At 48.0% G+C, this 25,872-nt stretch overlaps 1 protein-coding gene across 1 annotated transcript in view; it reads left to right on the top strand.

Annotated features, from left to right (window-relative positions):
- The window catches only part of LOC8026857 (small G protein signaling modulator 2), a 73,500-nt gene that overhangs the window by 35,910 nt on the left and 11,718 nt on the right, over positions 1-25,872 (top strand). Inside the window, exons 2-14 of the mRNA XM_042290823.1 lie at positions 2,017-2,092; positions 4,420-4,576; positions 7,457-7,474; positions 8,259-8,408; positions 9,512-9,579; positions 14,338-14,504; positions 16,168-16,314; positions 17,170-17,321; positions 19,238-19,305; positions 20,193-20,360; positions 22,837-22,974; positions 23,477-23,657; positions 25,278-25,342. Coding sequence (XP_042146757.1) covers positions 2,017-2,092; positions 4,420-4,576; positions 7,457-7,474; positions 8,259-8,408; positions 9,512-9,579; positions 14,338-14,504; positions 16,168-16,314; positions 17,170-17,321; positions 19,238-19,305; positions 20,193-20,360; positions 22,837-22,974; positions 23,477-23,657; positions 25,278-25,342 — 1,555 coding nt within the window. The remainder of the gene's footprint in view (positions 1-2,016; positions 2,093-4,419; positions 4,577-7,456; positions 7,475-8,258; positions 8,409-9,511; positions 9,580-14,337; positions 14,505-16,167; positions 16,315-17,169; positions 17,322-19,237; positions 19,306-20,192; positions 20,361-22,836; positions 22,975-23,476; positions 23,658-25,277; positions 25,343-25,872) is intronic.

Genomic DNA, 25,872 nt, shown 5'->3' with positions numbered 1-25,872 from the left:
TTTTCAGTAACTGACGCCATTCAGCTCCATGTATTCGAGAGCTCCGTCGACCACCATTTTCCCATGGAAATTTTAGAAAATCACTTATAATTTTGGAATGAGATAACGCTTAGTTCTGAAACTTTGCCATTCCTGCTTCGGACCGCCGGCGTTACAGATTTGAGGGGAGAATGAGCGTTCGGTAATGTGTAAATTATTTTCGCAATATTTTTTTTTAATGGGGGGTTGGGGGGGGGGGGGGGGGGCATTGTGTATTTGCCGTTTGTTCGTACTCCTGCGGACGATATGAGCTGAAAACCCAATCCGGCCTTTTTCCTTGTCTGCGGTCCCCACAAACTTTATTATCTTTCGATTTGTCGAATAGTCCGAAGTATGGGACCACAACTTTACATTCCATTCCTAAATTAAACCACAACTCTTAAAAAAAAAAAAAAAAAAAAAAAAAAAAAAAAAACGGGCAGGTACGCCAAAGAAAAATGACTCAGTTCATAATTTCCGCGATAGTACACTGCGCACCTACTGTTAGCGCGAACACGACTTCAGTGGTTTTTCGCATACTTCATAAGGATACTGGCGGGCATAAATATAGAACGGTTAGTATTTTAAATGAGTACTTTCCACCCTTATAGTACTTTTGATGGCAGTCCTTTAAACACTGAAAGAAAAACAAAAACAGCGATCGGGTTGTTCGTGCTAACAGCGTCCTGGAGTGTACATCACTAATGTGGTTTCGCTGAGAGCATTTGATACGTCACTAAAATAAAAATCTACGGACGCCTCACTAAAAAAAAAAGAAAACAGTATGAAAACAATATATATATATATATATCAGTGTGTCGAACCGAAAAAAATACGGGTTCGGTTACGGTTCAGGTTCAGGTAAATTTATTTTGTTCCGGTTCAGTTCCGGTTCGATTAATTCAATCCGCGAAACCGGTTCGCGAACCGGGTCCGGGCGCTGAACCGGTTCGCGAACCGGTTCGGCAATTATAAATGACAAATTGCAACATCAAAATAAATTACAAATGAAACATCTGAAATCAGCACATACGAAACGGGATACATCGAGTTTCCGGTACGAAAAAATACGGCATGTAAATCTTGACATTTCATAGCTCGATATACTCTGACCGGTGGTTGGGGCAGCGAAGAGCAGATATAATTCATGAATGCTCATTTCAACTGTAAATAAAATTTCTTTCTCTCCCTCAAACATTATCAAACTCCACAGCCTTTTCTTTTCTCATTCCGATGGAAGCAAGCTTCAAGAACTCGCGCGTTCTAGAAACGTGTTATGAAATGAGCACACAGCAGCATTTAGGATTTACGAGATTGTAGGAAAATGAAATCCCGTGACGCGATTTTTTTTTTTTTTTTGCACAGCTTTCCAATTTTTTTTTTTTTTTTTTTTGTGCAAGCCGCGACCAGCGCAATACTGGTTCCTATGTCAAGATTCATGGATGCAGCGTTTGTCAAGATTCATGAATGCAGCGTTTATATTCCTAAGACTGAGTGCAGAAGGAAAATATGTAAGCGAGGGGTGTGTCAGTTGACGGCACTTAAAAAACAAATGGCATTGATAGCACATTCATTGTCAACAGCGCGTGGCCGAACCGTTTTGACATGAGCCGGTAACCGTTATTTTTTTTCCGGTTCAGTTCCGGGTCGGATCATCGCGATAACAATATAACGGTTTGGGTTCGGGTTCAGTTCCGGAAAAAATACCGGTTCGGTTCCGGTTTTCGGTTCGGTTCGGTTCCGGTTCGACACCCTGATATATATATATATATATATTAGTTCCGAATTTGTGCAATTTTCGGTTAGTTTTTTTGCGCATGCCTAGTAGCCTCTTACTCGTGAGTTTTTGGACAAACACTCTCCGTTTGCCATATTCGTGTTGAGCGCAATGAGTATCAACGTTAGTGAGCATAGAGCAAGTGGATACAGGTTGGTCGAACTCGGTGGGCATGCTGCCGTCGGCCCTAACCCGGCCCCGTCTCGTGCCCCGTGCCGCAGGTGAAGCAGATCATGGAGGAAGCAGTGACGAGGAAGTTCGTCCACGAGGAGAGCAGTACCATCACGTCCCTGTGTGGTGAGCGCCTCCGCCTGCACTGTCGTCACACCGGCTGCCATTGTGGCGGCCTCGCTGCTCAGCGAGATGCCGAGCCACTGAAGCAGGCATTGACGAGCCTCCACAAAGGCCTGGGGAGAAGGACGCAGTTGCACCTAAAGTGGCCATAACCTGTCCTGCTGGGGTAATGATGAAGTGAAGCGAACGGAATAAGGGGAAACAAAAATGGAAGGCCGGTTATGGCGGCACCGATGCACAGCTGCCTGAAAGCGTGTCTACCTTTGGCAGCAGGCATTTCGCACCACCAGATCTGTTTTGTTTTCTTCTTTTCTCGACAAGAACGAGTAGGAATGACCGCCAACATGGTACGATGACGCCACATCCGAGCAATGTACTCTTCGAAACTCGAAGCCACGTGCGTTGCGATCCGTCACTAGGGAGTTTTAGTAGACCGTGTTTCCCCCTCCGCTACGAAGTAACCGCCACTGCGCCTGCGTGCCGATGGCCTTGGCTGTAGAGTTCTGGGTAGCGGAGGGGCTTGGCGGTGGGGTAAACACGGTGTACTAAAACTCGCTACTGTTTCCCGCTCCAGCTGCTATGCTCTTTTACGATGTATCGCAGCGCACACTATAGAGCCATCCCAACCAATCAAACGATGTGAACCTGTCACGTGACTGCGGACGTCGCTGCATCCCTTCCTAAAGTCACGTGACACTAAGACGGCATTGGATTAGCTTGGATTGTTTCTAGGGTTCTCTGCCGTTTGTTGTGAGGTGAGGTAGAGGTGTCGTTTTGAGTTTGCGAATAAAAATTATTGTTAATAAATTGTTAATCGTTTAAACTCTTGTCGCACAAGGTCACGCGCACGTCTGCAAAGGCGGTTGTAAACTAAAACTAACAAATCACTATTTTTTTTCAATACCGATTTTTTTTATTGCTGTGGAATAGTTTGTTAGACGGTATCTTGTTTGTATTGCCAGGTTATACCATGTTACGTGCTGTACACTAATAAACGTAACGGATCGAAACAGATACGATAGAACAAAATTGGTGTATGTGATCATGCTAAAACCTTTCCTATATTGAGATACATTTCAAAATAAACCAGAAAATATTTTTATACCAGTTGAACTTTTCTGCGAAATTCCGACTCCTTGAATTGTGCCTCTCAAAGAGCACTTCGATCGACTAGGACGTTTTTATGCCTCTTTTTATGTCGTTGAATGTCGTCAATGGTTTCGTGTAACGAAGGGCTTCTCTTTTGGGTCAGTTGACAATCCCCCAAGAGGGAAGGCAGCCGTCTCGTGTATGTGTGCGGCTTCCACCGTAAAGCGAGCGAACAATGCTTGCAAGAGTCTAAACGACAAATATAATTTATTTCACGTTTCGTAACTACGGACAGCACGCAATGGCATAAGTGTCGCTTGAAACCTGCGTGCTAGATTCCTCACTCTCGTTCTAAATGTAGAAAAGAAAAAAAAATGCAGCAGTATTTAGATTTATTGTTCAAACCGCCATACGTAGAATTGGGGTTTAATGAATAATTAATGCAGCCGACGCTCATGTCCTGGCCCGGCCTATTTAAACGCGCCGCTGTGTCTTTTCAAAGCGGCGCCGCGTCCCTTTTTCCGACACTTTTTTTTTTTTTTCTTGCTTCGAAAGTCGTTTGGCAGCTGGTCATCTTTTCGAAGCGTCGCCTCGTCCTAGTTTCTTGTCTCTTCTTTCTCGTTATCGTTGTTTCCGAAAACTTTTGTCACCTGCAGTCAACTCTGGTACCTGCCACTGTGCCACGCGACGCGCCTTTCGGACGCTGATAAAATCTGAGCTATAGTCGGGGGAAAAAGAACGTGGGGGAAAAGGAAATGGACGCAACGCTTGCGAGGGGAGGAGGAAACCCTCGCCAACGTTGCGTCCGCTTCCTCCTCTCCCACCTTCCTTTCCCTCGGCCTACCTTCTTAACCTGCAACATGCTATAGTAATTGTGTCGTGTGTATGTTTAAGGCCGGTTCACACATACAGTGCAACGCTACAAGTCAGCACATAGAACAGCACTTATACAGCGCCGACTTAGCTTAGTACTCATGCAGCACCGTATCAGCGCCGTATCACTAATATACCGCAAAGTAAGCTCTATTTTCAGCGCTGTCCAATAGCGCTAAGTATGTTGTATGTGTGAACATTCCTTTAGAGAGCGGAAGGTTAGGCAACCCCATGCACTGGGCTTCCGGAAGAGTGCAATTCTGCATTAACAAACAATAAAAGATTCCTTTTGAACCGAAACCACTGAACGTTACCAAGACTGTCGCAGTGACATGAGACGAACCGACCGAGTTGGGTGTCCCTCGCAGCCGCGGTGGACGCGTGCCTGTCTCACGGCCTCAAGCGTCGCGCCCTGGGGCTCTTCAAGACCAACTCGACGACGGCGCTGCTGCACAAGATGGCCAAGAACTTCGAGCCGGCCGCCGCCATCGCTCGGATGGTGACCGACCTGGAAAGTGCCGCGGAGTCCTCCACCATCACGTGAGCTACCCTTGATGTTTAAAACCCGAGACTGTGGTGAATGAAAATATAAGGATCTTTGACGTCGAAGAAAAGGCCACAGCAGAGGACGTCTCAAACGCATCTAAATTGTTAATTCTCTCTCGCTCCTTGTAGACACCAAGAACGCCTCTCCCGAACATAACCTCGTTAACAATGCTTCGATTTGATTCTTATATACATATGAATCAGTCAAAGAATGACCCATGGCTCACGTCGTGCGTCACGTGTGCGGCACTTCGGAACTCTCCGAGCATGCGCACGGTGTCATGCGATTATCTCGAATCGTTGGTCTTCCTCTGGGGCCCTAAACTCGTCAAGCCGAAAGTGGCGGAAGTTGACGGAGCGCACCGATTGGACAATCACGACGATGACTTGGCGCTTTTGTCGCCGACGTCCAATCGGCTTTGTGTTTGACGATTTTAGGGCTCCAGGCCAGAAGGTTCAGCGGAAACGCGCTCCAATGGTCCACCGGTCTCGGTGACACGAAGGCTTCCACGGTTCCATTCCTTGGGTGGGACCGCACCGCCAATGAAGGGACCGCTCGCCCATCTTGCTTGGCCAAGCCGGTTTGAAGTAAGACGGATGATTGGTCATCCGTGTGTAATCCTGGGCCAGCGTGTAAGCGAGGAAGTTCCTAGAGTGCATAGTGAGTGTTCCAGCTCGTCGCCAGCATCTAACAACACGACAAGTCTTTTGAGCATTTTTGTTTGTGCGCCAGAAGATGGCATTGTCTGCTAGCTATTCCATAAGTAAGATGGATGTGCGATCACTGAGCCATGGTCTTGAGCATCGGTTTGATTAATTGCACGACACGTTTAGCGCGAACATGACATCGGCGCTTTTTCGCGTTCGACTGAAGGTGAACAACACATTCTTTTACACATTATACTTTGAAGGTGAACAACACATTCTGTACTGCCCATGTTGTACCCCCATGGGCACATTCCACGACAGTAGGAGTTTTTGACAGTCTAATGCATGTGAAAAAAAAACGAAAAAAAAAAACAAAAACACGTGAGAGCGCTTGTCCGTATTAAGTGTCTCGCTGCAGATGAGGCAGTACGCAAAGCCATGCATTGGAGAAAGTGTGGGTACGGCTTCTTAAAATGCTGAATTGCAATTTTTGGTGTTCATCCTTCCTCGGACGGAGCTCAGACCTTAGATGTAGAACGGCCATTTTGTTTTCCGGTGTTGCTCATCTGGCGATCAACTCGCAATCTCGAAGGCCTTTGAACTTTCCATAAAACGGGTGTATAAGTTGACAAGTGCGAGTGGAGCGAGCACAACGCTTTGAGAGCGGGCGCGCTCGCTGTATCGGTTTCGTTCACACTTTGCACTGACTTATACACGCAAACGATACGCTAAGCATACTCTCAGACAAGTTAAAGCTGGTCTTACAAGTAGCGACATATGCGCTACTTGAACTTCTGGGCGAGGCATGTGCCCATTGGAAGCAAATGGCAAATGGCGTCGCAGTGCTACGGAGTAATAGTAGTGAAAAACTAAAATGGTATGTCCTTGAAAGCAAGTGGTGGCGCAGCACTCGCTCATGGCATTAAGAGTGAAATGCATGCGAGCAAAAGTCGCGTCGCGTCGCGCTGCTGAGTTTCGTAACCATAACAACCGTCGTTGACGGTGTGACGTAACGGCGCGGCATTGGGCCATATGTCACGGCGCGACGCAGCGCGATTTTCGCTCACACGTGTTTCATGCTTGACGCGTTCGCACTACAATGGTTGTGAGTACCTGTTACGTCCGAGACAAGCCTCGTGCACGTGCAGGATGTGCATGAAGGTATCATTGACAGGCTTGCAAACATTCGCGCTTACTTCACGAGTATACCGAAAGACTGCAAGCCTGCCGAAGGTGCCTTCGCGTGTGTGCCGAACGACGAGGCAGAGGGCCTTAGAGCGAGAAACTGGCAACTGAAAGTGACGCCGATTGGCCGCCGCCATGTTGCACATTTTTGACCACTAGACATGTGGCCTTATAGTTTTACATCTAGATTTTAACGAAGTACCGCGCACAAATAATTGCTTCTTGATCTTTATTAAAAGTTCTTGCAAAATAAGTTACGTTTCGTTTGTTTGAAGTCCAAAAATGTGCTTTTACAACAAAAACTCGGACAGCTTCGCAATGCCTCCGCTAGATGCCGTCAGTCGCGGTGCTGTATTTTTCTTTTTTTTTTTTTTTTTTTTATTGGAGCTAGACACTGATCTCTGGGGCTAACAGTATTGAAAAAAAAATAGTTTATCATGTCTTTTACATGATCGCGATACAAATCTCGGCTCAGTTTTGCGCAAAAGCCTCAGTATTTGGTACGGTCATGTGTCTAGTAGTCAAAATTGTACAACATGGCGGCAGCCAAGTGATGATCATTTTTGCCTGGTGAACGGTATACCAGTTTATCGCTCTAGGCCCTTCTACCTCTTTGGTACCGCACCTGCACGAGGCTTGTCGATGTTGGTTGTATTCTGTTTGACACTCCAGTGGGATTCGAGCAAAAAAACGTGCATCGTGATTCTTTTTTTTTTTTTATGCGTTATTATGAGAACGCTCGTTTTGATGAAAACCCAGCGGTGTGTTTTGTTTGTCACTTGTCGTCTGGGTCGCTCCCATTAGTCCGAAGCGCTGACTTGAGCACACGTCAACCTCTCCCTGTCTTCCCGGTGCTGACAAACTGACAGACACCGCCGGGTTTTCGTTAAAACGAGTCCTTTCGTTTTCGGCAAGGTCACGCGCATAGCCTACACGAAGCCAGAGAAGAGAAGGCGCAGCACAACACCTCCTAGATAACAAAGCCGTAGTGCTTTGTTCATCAGAGAAAGCCAACGCTGGACAAAGATTGGAAACGAGTGATGCGTCAGCATTCGGCTTCGAGTAAAGTTTCAGCCGAACGTTGACGCAATCGTCGTGTCCATCCTGTGCCCAGAGTTGCCCTTCTAAAATGACGCCATCCCATTCAGCACTACGACTTTGTTACCTAGGAGGCGTTGCGGCGTGATGGAATGCGGGCGTGCTCAGTTGCCGCTCTGCCGTCGCCGGTTGTTCTTCGCTTTGGGTTTGCGTAGTAGCGATGCGTGGGCTGTAATGTCTGTAATGTGTGTGCGTAGTTAAAACAATGGATGTGGTTCACTCCGCGAGTTTTATGGATGCGGTTCCGTCCACGAGTGGTATGGATGTGGTTCTTTTCACGAGTGATATGGAGGACCGTATCCAAGGGCGTCGACGTTCTCTGACAGGCAGAGTACAAAAAAGAGGTGAAAAAAATTAGGAAAAGAATTATTGGTGGATTCTTGGGGAATCCGTTAGCATGGCCCTTGGTAAATGCTACACACATCCCCCTTTGGGAAACGCTAACACCGACCCGTAGCGAGGCCAAAAAGAGGCAACAATAAATAAAGAAAACAAAAGAGAAACCCCCCCCCCCCAAAAAAAAAAAAAAGTGAAGGGGTCAGCATTAGCTTTTCCCAAAGGTGTGTGGCGTTTCCAAGGGTCATGCTAGCGCATTCCCGAAGAATCCACGAATGAATTTTTCTGTAATTTTTTAAAGTAGTTTTAACATCAGTGGCCTTTATAACGTCGTGCATGAAGTATGCAACGTGCGCAGTGGTGCTTCTTGTAAGCATATTTCGTCGCGCTGCAGGGAGAGCGGTGGCAGCCGTCTGCGCAGCCAGACCCGGAAGCAGCCGTCGGCGGCGGCGTGGTCCGCAAGCGGGCGCTACCTGTGGATCCGGCTGGCGCTCTTCGAGAAGCTGCTGGCCACCATCGTCGACCACCTGGTGCACCAGAGCAGGTGAATAATTAACTCTTTTGCGAAAGTGTGCGTCATCTATACACCAACACCCCTTGTTACGAACAAGATTAGACCGATACTCAAAATTAGTAAAAAAGCGGCTTTGCTCTCTCTCCCGCCCGTGGTTTCGACAGCAGTGGCAACTAAAGTCCCTTGATATTTGTTTTACAGGTAACGATAACCAATACAAATGACAAAGCACACTTCGCTGTAACAAATTAATTGTAACAAGCATTGGACACGTGGACTTAGTCTGCCTTCGGCGCGAACTCGGATAAGCTCGTATCAGAAACCAAACGCTGCGTCAGACTTCGGTGAGGACTCGGGTCGAATCACACGCCTCGTTCCCAGAATGGATGGATGGATGGTCACCATCCATCCATCCTGGGTCACCTAGCGTAAGCAATGGCGACCCCCAATGTTGCATGACGGTGTTTTGAAAAGGATCTACGCGGAGGAAAGCAACGCGCGATCACTGTTAGCGATAACGATCTCGGCGACTTCTTGAAATTTACTTCGAATGGGTACTGACGGGTACTAAATTTTACCTCTAGGGAAGTACTCTGAACAATCGTTTTACACCACACTAGTGGTTTTAGTTTGAACCTTTCAGTTCTAAGAAAATGAAAAAAAAAAAAAAAAAAACGGCAATCATTTGTAATTTAAATAAATTACATTTTCAAAGTAATTTATCCAACTATGTCCGCAAACAACCCTTCGATCCGTTCTGTGGACTGCACCGAGGGTAGAGAAACACCAATTGCAAATAGAAGGGAAAAAAAAAGAAATAAAATCGCCGAGGTGCGTTGATTTTTTCCTGTTTGCCGAAGAAACCGCTAATAGTAGCAGGAACAACACTCTAGTTCCATAAAATATTTGCACTAAAACAAGGACGCGGTCAACCTGCTTTTAGAGTACACCTTTTTTTTGCCTCATTTTGGAGATTTGCGTTGTCTCGTCCGTTCTGTCCCCCCACCCCCCAGGATTACAATGTATCGATGGTGGAAGCCCGGTTTTACTTGGCTTTTAAATCGTCCGCGTGGCGTAGGTTTGCAACCGTGCGACGTTTTAAATCGGGATTTTTTTTTCCTCTCTTCGCGCAGCAAGTACTACGACAAGGACGCCCTGGTCGCAGACCCGGTCTCCGGTCAGATCCTGGCCTCTCTACTCGGTGAGAACGCGCCCAGTCGGATAGCATCCGACAGGGCGGCCTGCCTCGGCCGCATCTGGAGTGGCGCATTCAACCTTGCCCTCTCTTTCTCTTCCTGCTTAACTGTTTGTGACGAGTGATACTATAATCCGTTTCACTTTAAGCCCCATCGCATCCTATACGCTACGATCCGACGAAGCCAATCAATTTTGCGAGGCAGTTTTTCTTATAACGATACCACATATAACGGTGTACCGGTTCTAACAACCCGTTGCCAGAAGACCGTGCGTTTTTTTGTTTTTTTTTTTCGCGTGGGGTATCTGGTTCGACGATACAACGATGACCGGTAAGAGCACTTGCATTATCGGGTCTTTTCATTAGCGTTATAAATGGATTGCACTGTAGTGGCAAAAGTGCATCGCCATGGCACTCGTCGCCTTGGTGCGTTCGCCTATCACCGACTAAACCAATCACGCACGGTGAATGAGCTGCGATCCGCGCTTTTTTCCCCCGAAATACTTTTTTTTTATAGCTTTAAAAATTCCTCTGTAGCCTTCCAGTCACGCTATCTTTCTCTCTCTCTCTCTCTCTCTCTCTCTCTCTCTCTCTATATATATATATATATATATATATATATATATATATATATATATATATATATATATATATATATATATAAACTCAGAGATCCGTACTTGCGGAGTTGCTATGCTAGGAGTTTATTCTATGTATTACGACAGTTTCGCCGAGAGGCTCGGCTTCGTCAGGAGATGGCCATACATGTATGCCATCTCCCGACAAATATACCAGACAAGCGTTGTCTGGTGTATTTATTTATTTATTTATTTATTTATTTAATTTACTCTCGGGGCCTAAGGCATTAAAGAAAGGAGTGAGGACAACCTATTTTTGATAAAGTAACAAAGCTCAGTTGTCATTAAAGGACCTTGGCAACGATATTCAATTGGAATGTTTTTCACTTGACACGAGCTTACTGGCACACCTGGGACTCAAGGATACTCACACGCAACGCCACTGGCCAAGAAACTCCTTTGTTGCGGTGTAATTTCAAGAACAAAAGCCATCATTTTCATCCAATCTCTCCTTTGCAAAATTTGATGACGTAACGTGGAGATCGCAGTACACCCAAGTGACGATATTTGAATGCGGTTCATAGATTGGACCCGAGCATTGCGTGGGCACTCGACTTGGGCTCGTGATAATTGCTAGCTCGAGAAGCATTCGGGTAGTGACCCGTGTCCAATCGCTGCAACGACGACAACAGCCGAGCCATAACAATGTCTGGAACTCAGCGTGTGTCCTGCGCTTTGCCAACTTGAGCGCGTGGCTATGATCAACACTGACGGCATATAATCGGCTCCGGATCACGTGGCCGCTTGTTCTGGCTGCGAGTTGAGGGGGTGAACGCTGCTCGTTTTTCTTTATTTATTTTTCTGGGACTTCTATTGCGTGGGGTGAAAAACGAACGCGTGTTTCATAGGTCATTAACGTTAGGGATCCGTTTTAAGCGGTATTTGCGCAAAGTACAAAAATTGTTGCATCGCTCCTTTAATACTGTAAAGTGACCTCTATTTACATTATATATTACTAAGTAGCTATGGCATTCTTGAAATGTTGGTGATATTCAAGTGTTGCTGCTGGAGCGGGCAAGCGATTACACTCTTTTAATGTTCGAGGATAAAATGAATAAAATAAAAATAAAAAAAAAAACCATTAGTACAACACGATGGAATCTCGATTCCTTGTGAACATGATATAATCGAGATGAACCATACTGGGGGCGGCGGCGGGGGCGCAGGGAAGGGTGGTGAAGCTACTTGCGAAAGAAGCAAAGATTAGAGGTTTTACGGCCAGATTCTAGGGATGGCAGGTCCCAAAGTTAGATTTCACATTGTACCGACGCTCGTTGAAGCGACGTCACGACTTATAGAATCTAGCGCTTCTTTCGCTTCCTAATATCCTCACATAAATACTTACGTTTTACAGCGATAGCTGTTATGGGCTCTTCCCACCCCTGGAAGTGACGTCCGTTGTAGTTGTTGATGTTGTGGCTGGCGATGTAGGGCGTCCGTCGCCGATGTTGCAAAATCATGGAAAAAAATCGCCCCGCCGCTCATCGAAATCGAACCTGGGTCCGCTGAGTACGAAGCGGATACGTTTTATTTATTTATTTACATTACCCTCAGCCATGCGGCGTTAGAGAGGGGAGTGGGTGTTGAACCACAGTGTTGGAAATAGCTTCACGAAATCTGATGCCGTACTCGATGGAAGCGATGTTTTCGGCAAGGTCGTTCGAGTCCACAATTCGGCCGGGGACAAGAGCATTTTGATGTGTTGTGGAAAGACATCGCGGCTGGGCTTTTTGTTACAATGATCTAGTCTTGCCGAAGATTAGTTTGGTGGAGAGAGAAAACGCTGATTTAGCACTGGCGAAAAAAAAAAAGAAAAAAACTTTGTGCAGAGGGCAGGCGCAGAAGTTTTTTTTTTTCGCCGGGTTGAAAGTAGTGGAAGAGAAAGGTTTGACTTCCTTAGGGAAACACTGGCAAAACGTTGATAATCAGGCTGAATGAATCGGGCAGCACAACTTTGAGCTGGCTTAATAGTGTCCGTTAATGTAGAAAAGTGAGGGTGCCAGATTGAAGATGCGTATCGTAATTTATATCGGACCAAAGAAATGTAAAGCAGCCGTTTTAAGTTAGAAGGGGTGGATCTGAAGTTACGACGGAGGTAACACGAGCTTCGATTGGCAGAACACTCTACTGAAGGAACATGATTACCCCAAGAGAGGTTAGTAAGTAGGAGAACACCGAGCTATTTAAATATGTCACTTTGTTCTAGAGGAACACTATACGAGGAGAGGAGACTTGAAAGGAGAAACGAGAGAAGCGCAATCATTTACTTTTTTTAACACTGAGGGACATTTGCCAAATATTAAACCAGCTAATAATGGAGTCAAGATCATTTTGTAGCGCCATGGAATCGTAGCAGGATGTTATTTTTTACGAGAAACGACACAGTCGTCTCCGAATAAGCACATTGACCAAGTTACCCGAAATTACAAAACGGTGAGTTAGGATAGTTGGTTCATTACGTACAATTTAAGCGCCAAAAAAACAAGGACAGAGTGAAGAACGAAGTACCTGATGTAACCGGAAGCGTTACCACTAAACTACGCCACGGTATTTTTTTTTTTTTTTTTTTTGCTTGCACGGATTTGAACATAACCTCCTCTATACTCACAAAGCCTGGCAGTTCGACGACGGAGCCGTAAAGTGCCCTGTCGCAGATTTGGAGCGCGAGGACCTGGTAGCACAGAGCACCAGAGAGCCATTTCTCGGGGAACCTGAAAGCCAGCGCACAGCTTTTGCAGCGGCGAGGGCCCGAAACGCACTTGTTCGCTTGGAAGAAGTGTGTTTCGGCATCTCGCCGCAGCGGGGCGCCAGTCACGTGGCTCTCCTCTCATCTGTTTTCTGCCACTCCCCCTTGTCCATTTAGGCGGCCGCTTCTCGTGGCGATGTGCCAGGCTTTTTCAGTATATAGGAGGCTGTGATTTGAGTTACGGCGCAACGTTAATCACGAGCTCTATACTTTGGGGCTTTTTTAGAACCCGATGCCCACTGTACGCGCCCTCTGGTGAAACAAAACAAAAATGGCCGATAACAAAATGCTGTTGTAGCACTGCCAATTTCAAGAGCTCGTGCCGGGAGACGCGTGTTCACACGTTCCAGAAAAAAAAAAAAAAAAAAAGAAACAAAAGTTTCGAAATGGTTCAGAACAAAATGGTCAGATGTCTATTTTGTGCCGAACTCTTTTGTTCACGCACACCACGGTGCATGAACGTGACGCCAATGCCCAATGACTTTGCCGTGACGTGTCGCAGATATCACTGTGACTGTATACATGATGCGAGCCCCGCTACTTTATGGTGGACCACTAGTGACAAACAGCTCTCGATCCGCTGCTATCGGACACTGACACTGCAGTTTAAACCACGCGACTGCGGCTTGTACTGGAGGACGTAAGGGCGCGAGTGAACTGGTGTGCTGAACATATTGAAGCGTTCTCTTTCCCTTCTTTTGGGGTCTTTTTCGGGTTGCCTCAAAATGTTCTACTGCGCGCTGTGCTATCGACGCGGCTGGAAGTCAACACACTTACGCTCACCAGATTCGAGTTGGTCGTGGCAACAGGAGATAAGATGCGGGGCAACCGTTAACGCGAAAGCTATCTTGCCGCTTCGACCGCGGAAGTGATTCGGAAGTGATTCATTAGGCGCGTTAAAAGAGCAACGCCCGAGCAGTGCCGTTTCTCTCCAGAGGGTTTCAGTAGACCGTACCCTGCGGATTGCGCGCTTAGCGGGCGCGTGCTCAGTCGATGGCTCAGAGTGAGGGCACGAGCTCCCGCTAGCAGCGCAAAACTCTATAGCGTACGATCTGCTAGAGGTCTCGCTTATCTCACGGGCACCGACTGTAGGTTGCACCGCATGAGAGCTACAATAACGAGCTCCCATTCTTTCATCGTCCCTGCCAAGCTTCTTGCGTAGTGCGAGCGTCGTTCAGGATAACCTGTCTGAGCTTGTAGCTTCGACTTCGCTCGCGTGTTAAGTGAAGCAAACCACAGCTTCGAAGACGCGAACCTGAAGTTGCTCTTGCTCGGTCGCTTCGTTGCAAAACCGAGTTCCGGGATCTCGGCTTTGCCGCCGAGTCTACCACGGTCGGGTCCGACAACTGAAGTGGCGGGGCGTGCGCGTGTCGTTGGCAGTGGGTCCCTGCGCGCTGGACTACTCCAAGATGAAGACACAGGACCACTTCTGGACGGACCCTCCGGCCGACGAGCTGGTGCAGCGGCACCGACTGTCCAGCGGACTCGCGCCTCCCGGAAACGGACCTTCCACGCCGCCGTCGTCTAGGAGGCCGCTGGGACTGCAGGTACCGCTAGAGTCGCTGAATAAGCTTCGATACGCCTCTCCCCGGTTATCATGCGGGTGCCGTCATTTTGGAGCCAGATCGGTCGCAATCGACGATTATTATTTCTGTTCGCAAATGCGACTTCCCTACATTTGAATGTGGTATCGGGAAGCTCAGTCCATAGCGTTCTGCTCTGTCGCGAATTGTTTATGACATTTCTGGAGGACGGAGACCCGTTTCCTGCGGTTTCAGATAAAACTTAAGATAACTGGCAACAATGATTTTCCGCATCAAGATGGTCAAAATGTCGTTACTCTTATGCGTAGCTCAGTTTGAGTGGCATTAGACGCTCGTAACCAAGATGTAAGGCGCACCTCGCACTTCACCAGTGGAGACGGCCTTTACGGCGCGCCTACTGTTCGTGTTCCTCCCCCTCCCCCCCCCCCCCCAAAAAAAAAAAAAAGTGTTCTGTTTGGCATGTTGGTTGTCGCTACTTGTAAAGAAATAGGTGTTAACGCGTAGGCGAGCTGGTAGTATATAATCACTTAGAAACCTCGAAGCAAAAAAAGAACAAGCCAAAACAAAAAAAAAAAAAAAAAAAAAAAAAAAAAAAAAAAAAAAAAACGAGGTACATATTTGAAAAAGTTGTTCTGTCCCTCTTTTTTTTTAATTATTATTTGGCGCGTCTTTGGGTTGTTTTAGTAACTAACTCTGAAAGACCTTCGGTACATATGCATCGAAAGGTTTTATTCAGGACCGGTGTCTGGAATAACGTTCCAGGGAAATAGGGTGATAATTATGTTCATGCTTTCGATGTAAAGCTTTCGTGCGTGCTAATGTTTAAAACAATGTGTCGGGTGCACATTTATTGCTTTTATTGCTTTTGACGCCGTGTAGCGTACGGTCTGAAAAGCTGGAACACACATCCGGAAAACGAGCTCGGCGGGCGGAAATCGATCAGTAGTATTAACACACATATACACCGTTTTCTCCCCCTCCCCCCAAAGACAAATTTAATAAAACAAATCTGCCTTTTTTTATTGCAAAAATAAACGATGCGGTACTGAACGCTCTTACCAAACAAGATGGAAAAGTTTCAGCACTAATCGTTACCTTATTCAAAAGTGATACGCGATTTTCTGAACATTTGAATGGGGGAAAATGGGGTTTCAGTAACTGGCGGCACAGAGCCCCATGTATACGAGAGCTCAGTCGGCCGCTATTTGCCCATTCAAAATTAAAAAAAATCATGTAACTTTTTTTTTTTTATTTTGTAATAAAACGGTTAGCGCTGAAGCCTTGGCCTCTGAATCGGACCGCTAGTACTACATTTGGGTGGAGATTGAGCGTTCGGCTATGCATAGTTTGTTTTTGCATTAAAAAAAAAAAACCTGTCATTTTTTTAGAACACCCTGCACGCACACACGCGCGCGCGCACACACAGTACACACACACACGCACGCACACATATACACTCACACGCGCGCATGGACCTGTACGCGCTCGGGCGCGTGCACACACGCACAGACACAATAATACACATTCGCACAGTGGCATTGATCGTACGAAAATCGCAAATAAGCATACGTACTCTTTCCGTCCTACATTCGGTTCGTTGCGACTCTGTGTCAGGTGTGAGCCGCGACCGCGTAAAAAAAACCTTCGCGTGCTCGGTGCCCCGCAGTACCGGCGGGACCTGAAGGCCTCGGGCAGTTCCTCGGAGGAGGGCCACCGGGTGGTGCCGCTGGTGGCCCGAGACTACGTCGAGTCGCTGCACCAGAATTCGCGCTGCACACTGCTCTACGGCAAGAACAACGTCCTCGTCCAGCCCGTGAGTGCTGCCGCCCACCGCACGCTTCTTTCCAAGTGGGCCAGGCGTCGACGAAACCTTTTATCTAATCTATCCCTGGGTGTAATGTGGGAATAAAAAGGAGGAGAAGAAAAAAAAGGACAGATGTTCGCATTTGGACATTGACAATTTGGTTTTACAAATGTAATATGCACCATGATTTCAAAGCGTAAACATTCCGAACTCAATCACTGTTAGCATGTCTGAGAACCCGTATGATCTCACATGCAGAATGGATTACAAGGGATTGGAAAGGATTAGAAGGGATTAGAACGTCAGGGCGTCTCTTTTGAATGATCGGCGTCCAGCACGCGCTCGTTGCCTTCCGCCGTGCTTTGCCTATGCGTGAAAGCTCGATGCTCACGAGACGCCGAATCGTCATCGAAGAAAGGAATTTCGCGTTGGGAGCAGGACAGCGGAAAGACCTCTTTGGGGTTCTCGTATTTTCAGTGGCCGCATGCAGAACGAAAATTAATTACTCAGCTCAAAAAAGTGCGGACGGATGGGATCGAAGATGTCTCGCGAGAGAAGGAACCACCGCCTGTTCGTCCGTCGTCCTCTTCCCCGAAACGCCCGGGTATGCTCGTATTGAAGAGGTTGGCCTCCGGGTCTAAAACTCGGGATGACGTCAAAGCGTTACGTACGTGGCACAGTGACGTCATCGACATGGCACGGACACGAAATTCCTGGGGTTAGCTTTATGCATGCTGTACATTTCAAACTGGAAAAGCGCGCGTATACGTTCGAAGCGGGCCGTGCCCCCTGGTACATAACAAGCCCCTAGAGGGGCTTTATTGGGACGTGACTGCGAGCGCCAACCCCTGCTGCGTGTCGCAGCGCGAGCACCTGGAGCCGATGCGGGGCTACCTGTCGCTGCACCAGCGCTCCGAGGGGCTGGCGCTCAAGTGGACGCCCAACCAGCTGATGAACGGCTGCTGCAGCGAAACCAGCTCCTCGGGCGACTCTATGGGCAGCAGCCAGGACAAGAGGTGAGCGCAGCGGCAGCGCCCCGAAAGAAGCTCGTACTGCGCAATGGGGATCGCGGAAAGGGGGGCCCTTGCTTTTAATTCGTCGCTTTGGGACTTTTACTCGAGTTTCATATTTCCGGAACAAGTCCACGAATCGTAAGATCCTATTCGATTCTTTCCGAGCCAGCTGAAAAAAAAAAATTTTTTTTTTGTGCATTTGCGTCGGTTGCGTCCACAGCAACCAAAACGACAGCAACCACCAAGACACCGGAACAACTGGGACTCACGAATGCTTCACTAAGCTGCTGGGATGGTTGGGCACCTTTTGTACAGCGAACGCTTGTCCCGTTTACTTTGTCGCTGCTCTCGTTTTGGTCGCTCTGAACGGTGAACGGAACGGAGGCGACTGTCTGAATCATGCTTCCGTTTTAGATCCGAAAGATTACATGCACGAATCAAACGCACGAAATAGACAACACAGACGTTTGCTTCGTTCATCCACGTTATCGTCCTTCGATCTTGTATGCGAATCTGCGCTTCGCTCGCTTCTTCTTTTAGAAATTGAATTGAAAGATTGGATTTCGCTGTTGTAGAGTCACTGGAACTGGGAAAGTAGCGTCATTGCCTTCCCACCTGCTGCTGGGACACAAACAAATACCAACATACAGACAACAGTACCTCTCGAAATGATTGGCTCATTGCTGTCGGTTGCCATGTTGATCGCCACGTTGAACCCTTTCAAAGTTTCGGAGCTTCGAAAGGGTCGTCAAAACCGGTCGCACCAAGATCGCTATGGAGTATCATCGTACTGAACGCGTTCCTCGGAGCGTCTTTAGCAGTGTGCGTGCAATAAACGTATCACTCATGCTTATATCCCCAGATCTCTTACCCCCAATTACGTTGCTCTTTTTGCAAGTTTCAAGACAGTAAAAAAAAAAAAAAATTCAAAGCCCCCAAGCACCGACGCCGTGTGTGATGCCGTACATCTTCGTACCGGCATCACACGCAATGTCAATGCTTGGACGCATGGAAAAATAATTTTACTGCCTTAAAATACGCAAGAAGAGCAACATAAATGTAAGAGATCTGGGGAAATAAGCATGAGTGATACGTTTATTGAATGCACAGTGCGGAAGACGCTCATATTGGCCGAGAAACGCGTTCAGTATGATGATGCTCTATGGCGATCTTGGTGCGATTGGTTTGGACGACCCTTTCGAAGCTCCGAAGCTTTGAAAGGGTCCGAAAGTGGCGATCACCATGGCAACCGACGGCGATGAGCCAATCATCTTGAGAGGTTTTGTTGTCTGTATGTTGGTATTTGTTTGTGTCCGGCTAGCAGGTGGGAAGGCAATGGCGCTACTTTCCCAGATTTAGTGACTTTAGTACGAGAGAGCGTGCATCAACCGTGCAAGGAAGGGAGGATTAATGTAAACTATGACGTCCCTTCTTTTTCTCTTAGTTCTTCGGATTGCATTTCATTCCTAGTCTGATTACATCTAAGTTTTTTTTATAATTTGCGAAACATGTAGATTACGTTGTAACCACAACAAGACAAGTAAGCAACCTCGTTAATGTCGGTTTTAAATTGCTCAAAGTTGTTTTAGTGCCACGTACACAAACCACTCTCGCCTTGTTGTAGGGAAAATTTACGGGATAAATCGGCAAGAAAGACTCTCGCTGAAGCCATGTCGAGCGCGCGTCTAACTCAGTTATTGTTGAGCTCGAAACCGCCAAATGTGCCTACCGGACTACGGAAACAGGAAAGAGCATTTAGGACTATCGAAGTGTGTTCAGAGGTAAATATATGAAACTATCATGACAAATTGTACAAGAAAGAATCGGGGAGTAGGGAAAGTAGGATGTGTTGCTTGCCTATAAAAATGACTCTCCCAGCTTGGTTTGTGACGTTCTCGCGTTCGCCGTCTCTTTTTCAGCGTTTACTGGGACTACGCACTGAGCGTGAACATGCATGATATCGTCTATCTTCACTGTCATCAACAATGTAAGTGAGATCCCTTCCACTCGAGTCATAATTATATTTTACCGCTATGGGACTCGCTTGCCCGATCACCCCATTCCCGTGGAAGCTCGTGCGAAGGGGAAAGCGAGTGTTGTCCCAGAAGGAAACTCCCAACTTAAGGGTCACCACATCCCACAATATATATTTTTCGTGGTCCCGTAGAGGCTCTTCTCGTTTACACTCAATGTGAGGTTTCCGAGAAGTTTTGGTTTCGAGTTCTTGGCGCCAGCTTCGACCACCCCCGCGATTCGTTCTGTTTCTTCTTAGCTATGCCGCACGCCCAATATCCTTTTTGCACTCGCCGTCTGCATGCCCATGCTAATCTTAATTTGAAATAAAACAAGAAAAGGTTCGGAGTTACGCGCGTGGCCATAGGGACTTTCCGGATTAAAGGCCCGTTTACACAGTACCGTTTGCTTACGGAGTTTACGGGAGCTTACGTCTGAATACGTCAAGTTGCGACCACCAGTCACCTAGACGTGGGTGCTTTGTATGAAGCGTGGAAAGCAATTCGAGGAGAAGGTTTGGACGCGAAATACGAAGCACAGGTGTCTCAATGACTCACAACGTAACGTAAAGTAAAAAACAAAACGCGATTAAGTGTTAAGGTTAATTAACAGATGGGCGTTTGCTTACTCCTTCTTGCGTTAGGCTACGAGTCATAGGAACATCCGCACCTCGTATGTCGCGTACTCCTCCTTGAATTAGTTGCCACCCTTCATGCAAAACACTGGCGTCCCGATGATACTCAACCTAAGCAAACGTAAGCTCCTGTAACATAACTCAACGTAAGGCCCTTGAGGCCTTGTTCTCTTAAACGTCACGACGGTTTCACAACGCTGACGTCGGCGGCGTCCTCGTCTGCGCAGCCTCGGACACCGGCGGCACCCTAGTACTGGTCGGCCAGGACGGGGTGCAGCGTCCGCCGATCCACTTCCCTCGGGGCGGCCACCTGCTCGCCTTCCTGTCCTGCCTCGAGAACGGGCTGCTGCCCAAGGGACAGCTGGACCCGCCGCTTTGGACGCAGAGGGGAAAAGGTGCGGCCGTTGTCATCAAGCTTGAGAAACATTGCAGGAGCTGTACTTCTTTTCTTTTTTTTTTTTCGGTTCCAATCATCTGCTGACTGAAGTGCTAGCTTTATTTGCACTTGAGGCTGCTCCCCGAACCCTCTGTTGCTTAGACGCGCCGAACCGTTTTTGCACACTGTGGCGGCCGGCTTCTGTGCCTTCTAGCATTTTTTAACAGCTAGTTTTTTTTTTTTTGTTTTTTTTTCAACACAGGATGTGGTATACGGCTGGCCCTTAGCAGTTGGCAAAGTTGCGCCAGCATTCGTCTGGAACTCGGGTCCTCTCTGATAAAAAAATGAGCCCCAGCCAAACTCTGACGTGAGCGTAAGAAAATTCACACAGCAGCGTTTGATTACGCTACGTTGACTGTGTCCTCGATCTTACTCGAGTATATCCGGGTTACTCCCACGAGTCATTTCACGTGATGGCACTGAGCTGTGCCAACTCAGTTGAGAAACTTCCATATGAGCCTGCTTTGGAGAACCCACTCCAACCCGACTGTCCCGGCCGTACTTCAGCGCCGAGCAAGATGCGATTGCAGCGCCGCCATTTGTGCCGTAGCGGTAGCTCCAGGAACGAGGCATACCGGAATGGGGATGATGGTACACGGTACAGTCGCGCCTCCACATCTCTGCTGGATTCCCCCTCTCCGTTCGCCGCCCCCCCCCCCCTCCCTCAAAAAAAGAGCAACAACGAAAAACAAGTGTTTTGAAGTGAAAAATCTGCCCCTCTCCCGCACTTTCGTGCCAAAAGTAGTCTCAAAACAGATCATATTGAGTGGTGCTATGCGAACGCTACGCATGACAGTGTTCGCTCCGTCGAGGCATAACATACATGCGAAGTTCCTATGTGCAAAATCCCCGCGAAGCAACACTGAACGCATTTTGAGTTTCTCCTGCCTGTGCCGAAATACGAGTAGACACAAAGCTAGCTGCCCTTTTCTCTACTCAATCGTCGAACGCGTTCCAGCGCTGAACGCTGGCGTCCGTCGTTTGGAGTTTGCGCTCTCTTCCTCCCTCAATTTTGTTTTTCTTTCAAGAACTTATGAACAGCCCCGGAAGCGTAGAGTTGCTTCCTCACGAAGTAAAACCATGGAGCGAATCCGGAGCCCCTGATTGACCTCTTTGAGGCACGTCACAAATGCGCGCACCGTCGGCAGGTTAAAACGCGCAGCAGTGTTTCACGCGTACACAGATGTCGCCTAGGATAAATACATATGCCGCCTCGAGAGATAGTGGTTATCTTCGCTTTTTTTATTCTACACGCGGGTTAGGCCCGAGACGCTTTTAGCGCTCCACCACGCGGTGTTAGGGGTTCGTATCCGCTGTCGAAACTAGCCTTTTCTTTACCGCCAAATATCTGTCGCCTCGTAATGTTCCGCCGCACACTGTCGCCGCGAAGCGGCGTGAACGAGGGGGGGGTCGGGTGGGTTAACACGCACCGCAGTGATACACTCCGCCGTCCGCCACTGCACCTCCGAAAAGGGCGAGCCCGCCGCCGTGCTCGGTGATAGCCGTCCTCTTATCTCAAACAACAAACAACGAGCTCGAAAGGGTCATTGTTGTCCCGTGCTTTCGAAACAGCGGAACGTTCAAATAGGCCAACTTGGGCCCGTGGATTTGCTCCGTGGTTTTACTCCGCGAGCGAACGGCAATACGCGCCCCGGAAAGCGTGCTTCACCGCGGAGGAACTATGTATGCGGGAAAGCCAGCTAGCTGCACTAACGCTGTGCGCCGAGGTCGGTGGTATCGCGTCCACACCGAGTAAATTCAAGTGAACGCCAATTTCATCTCGGTTAAATCAAACGCCTTTCCCTTCCGACTAATTCCGGCCCTGCGTAATTAAAATGCGCTTTGCGTTTTCGTATCCGTTTTGTAGCATCACGCCGCTGATTTCTTTGGGATACTGGGATTGACAGCTGCGGACGCCAGGGAACGAGTGTAAATTGACAATTAGCGAACTAATTACCTAGAAATACCTAATTATCTTTGTTTAAATATTTGTCTGAGCTTACGTGCTTCAGTCATATATCTGTTTCTCGTCGTCAAAGTAGTCCATTAAAGTCGTTCGCGTTTGAAGCTGAGCATTCCGCCCCGCGCTATCCTTTGTCCAAGTTGAACTGTTTCGAGCCTGTCATGCCGAAACTGACAGAAAAACCAGAAACGCCAAAAACGCCAACCAAAACGCTTAAATTTTCCTCCAAACAGCATTAATCTGAATTTAGTTCTTAATTTTAACGACTGGTACAGCCTATTTTGACGACAAACCATGTTTTTCCTATTGAATAGTTCCAGCTAAGGCAAATGTTTCTAAAGGTAATAATCGGATGTTAAGTCATCTTAAGTAATCACAAATTGCGCATCGCCAGTGATTCCTGTTACTTGACGGCTGAACTGCGGATTCGCTGCGGATTCGGGCATCACTCGGCCCAATTTGTTTGCTCCAGGCAAGGTGTTCCCGAGGCTACGCAGAAAAGGCAAGGCCTCGTCCACCGTCGGCGAGGACTCGTCGGAGCCGGAGTCGGAAGACGGTAGCTCCGACTTCGTCTTCCGTGTCATGGGCTCCCTCAAGCCGGACTCGCTCGGTGAGTGGGCGGCTGCTGCACGCGATACTCGACAAACCGGCGTGTTTGTCTCACCCCGGCTTTGTAACGATATAACAAAGCTGAAAAAAAAAAAGGGAAGCGACCTTTATCTTTAAAGTTCCACACCGCATTCAATGCAAAAGTGAATATCTGAATTTGTTTATAAGGTATTAAGCAGTCGTTTCGGGGAAGGAAAGAAATACTTTGCATGTTTTGACGGTATCACGTGATCTCACGCGAGGCGGTCACTTAACGTGATCTAACGTCGCGTGACTTCAGGTGATTGACGTCACAACACGTGACCGACCTGAATTCGTGTCAAATTAATCAACAATTCAATTTGTCCACAAAAATGTAGCGGGAAAACGCTTCCCGCGTAACCAGTAACGTGTGACGCGACCTGAACGGACGCATGAACGCACGGATGCGAAAAAGAAGCTCCCGCTCAAGTGGGCAGTTGGCGGCGCGAGCTGAGTGCCCGGCCGTGGTCTCGCTGCCCCAGAGGACCTGCTGGAAGGCGCGGGGCTAGCGGAGCAAGAGGCCTCCGCGGACCGGCGCCGCGTGTCCCGCCTGCAGGCCCACTCGTCCTCGTCGCGGTCCAGCGAGTCCCCCCCGCTGACGGCTGACGACGTGCCCAAGGCCGAGGCGCCCCGGCCACCCAGGGCCAACGGCTGCACCGCCGGGTGGGCTGCCTCTCCGCTCGTCCGCGCGGCCGCGGGCTGCATGGCCGGTGGATGCAACGCTTCCTGTACTTGGTTCCCCCCTAAAGGCCGACGAAGTACCAGAAAGAAGGAAACGCTCCCTCAGTTCCTCCTTTGCATTCGAGAAAGATGGAGCTAGTTCCTCCTCCTTCCTGCGGGGAGTAGCCCAGGAGACCAGCTCCTGTGGGGAGGGGAGAAGAGAACGAGAGAGAAGGGAGAGAGGGAAAGTGGGAACCCTTTTTCTTCCCGGCGGAAGACGATTCTTTAAGTCGGCCTTTAAGACTGAAGGCCCGTTCACAGACTTGCCTTTGCGGACCGAGCTCGTGTTATGTCTTACGGCGAGATAACACATTGGCACGCGTGCGCCATCTATATAACGGGGCCCCGGAACTGCCTCTCACTAAAGCGAAGGTTTTAAAGTTGCGAGATCAAATGTGCGTACTATAATTAAAAAAAAAAAAAAAAACAGACTTTGATGGCATTGCCAAAAATTTCAAAGAAAAAAAAAAAAAAGACAATGATGCGCGGAAAACAAATATACGGAAGTATCTGCAAATCTTTCACCGCTTCCCGATGGACTGCGCCAGGGCGTTCTCTCCTCGTAAGCGGTCGCAACATGTTTTAAGACACTCGGTCGTAAGCAGTGGCAAGTGTGTGAAGCAGCCTTAGCGATAGACCGCAACCGGCGCTTGGAATTATCGTAGTCAGTCCAGCGCTACGTAATAATCACGTGACTAGGGGCTCCAGGGCATCGCTGTGCCCCCTCCTTCCCCTGAAGGTAACGTGATCTCACACGGCATCGGATTGGCTCCGATGGGTGGTAGCGTCCGCTCCGGTCCATCGTAAGGTGAAACAGAGCGTAAACGGCAAGGCCGTACAGTGCTGAATTTTCGGCGTTACCTAAAGATGGCCATCGCGGGCACATATTGGTCCCGAGTGCTGCGTCAGTGTTCGGCGGGGTCTCGGGTCTTCATTGATTGGACACGAATTCCATCCGATTGCCGACGCAGCATTCGTGTCCAATCTGCAACACGCGTTTGCCTTCTTTGGCTGATGCCGAAAATCTATCACTGTACGGCCTTGCTACCTATGGCAGTGTCGTATACAACCAACGGCGTTCCTCGAACGCGTTCCTTGTAGTTTGTAGGAGGTACGCCGCCGTTCCGTCTTGCATTGGGAACGGGAACTCCTTACGTTTTTGAGGGAACGTCACGCAGGTTATAAGTACGAGTATGGGCCGATGCTTTGGCATCATACCCGATTGTCTAGCGTTCCGTTCGGCCGGAAACACGAGGCGCATACTATAACTGCGCGGCAAGAAAAACGCGTTTTGGTTTTCTCAAAATTTGTTGGCCTAGATAAATAAAAAAATAGGCGGAACCAATTATTCTCCTTCTCCCAGAGCACGTCGAGACTACTTGAATAAAAATGTTGATGTGAGAGCGAAAAAAAAAAAAAAAAGAAAGTCGTGGAGGGTTGGCCAGCCTTAAAATGGCGCCGGCTACACCCTCACTTGCAAAGTTAGAAGTGAATGTAGATGATATAATGACCTCATCCTTTTGTTTGGGAACAAACGCGTAATTGACGTATCTTGACTTCCAGGCAATCGATCCAGCTTTTGTGCGACACCATGAAGAAGCAGATCATCTCGAGGGCCTTTTACGGATGTAAGTGGAGGACCGTGCGACAGCGAAGACACCTCTAGCTTCTTGAGCCTTCGCCCGATGAATGCAGATTTGGCACAGTTTTTTTATGTTTTGCTTCGGAGACAACTTCCACATGGGAGCATTTTTCAACTGCCAGCGTAGATGAGAGTTTGCTAAGTTTAATCGTAATTATTGATTGGATCACGTATTCCCGCCATTATGACCGTTAGCTTTCTGTCGTTGTTCCTCTAAGTTACGACGGCTAATTAAATCGAAAGTAAGTTTGAAACGAGAGGAACTAGGCGCAAGTTTTCGTTAACGGGAATTTCTTATGACATTCGTGTCGTTGTCGTGATCATAGTCGTGGTCAGCCACCTTATGTGTACGTTTTCAGTTATCCTTTGAGTTATCAGTTGAGTTGCCAATATAGTTATCAGTTGATAGTTTAGTTTTCAATTATTAGTCGAGTCGTTACTTGAGATGTCGGTTGTGTCATCAGTTAAAGAGTTCATCGTTTTGTTCTTAGTTGAGGCGTCACTCGGGTTGCCAAT

Source organism: Ixodes scapularis, unplaced genomic scaffold (genome assembly GCF_016920785.2).
Source record: "Ixodes scapularis isolate PalLabHiFi unplaced genomic scaffold, ASM1692078v2 PGA_scaffold1__304_contigs__length_218370807, whole genome shotgun sequence".
Classification (NCBI taxonomy): domain Eukaryota; kingdom Metazoa; phylum Arthropoda; class Arachnida; order Ixodida; family Ixodidae; genus Ixodes; species Ixodes scapularis.
Note: the sequence above shows the minus strand (reverse complement) of the source record. Positions and strands in the feature narration are given on the sequence as shown.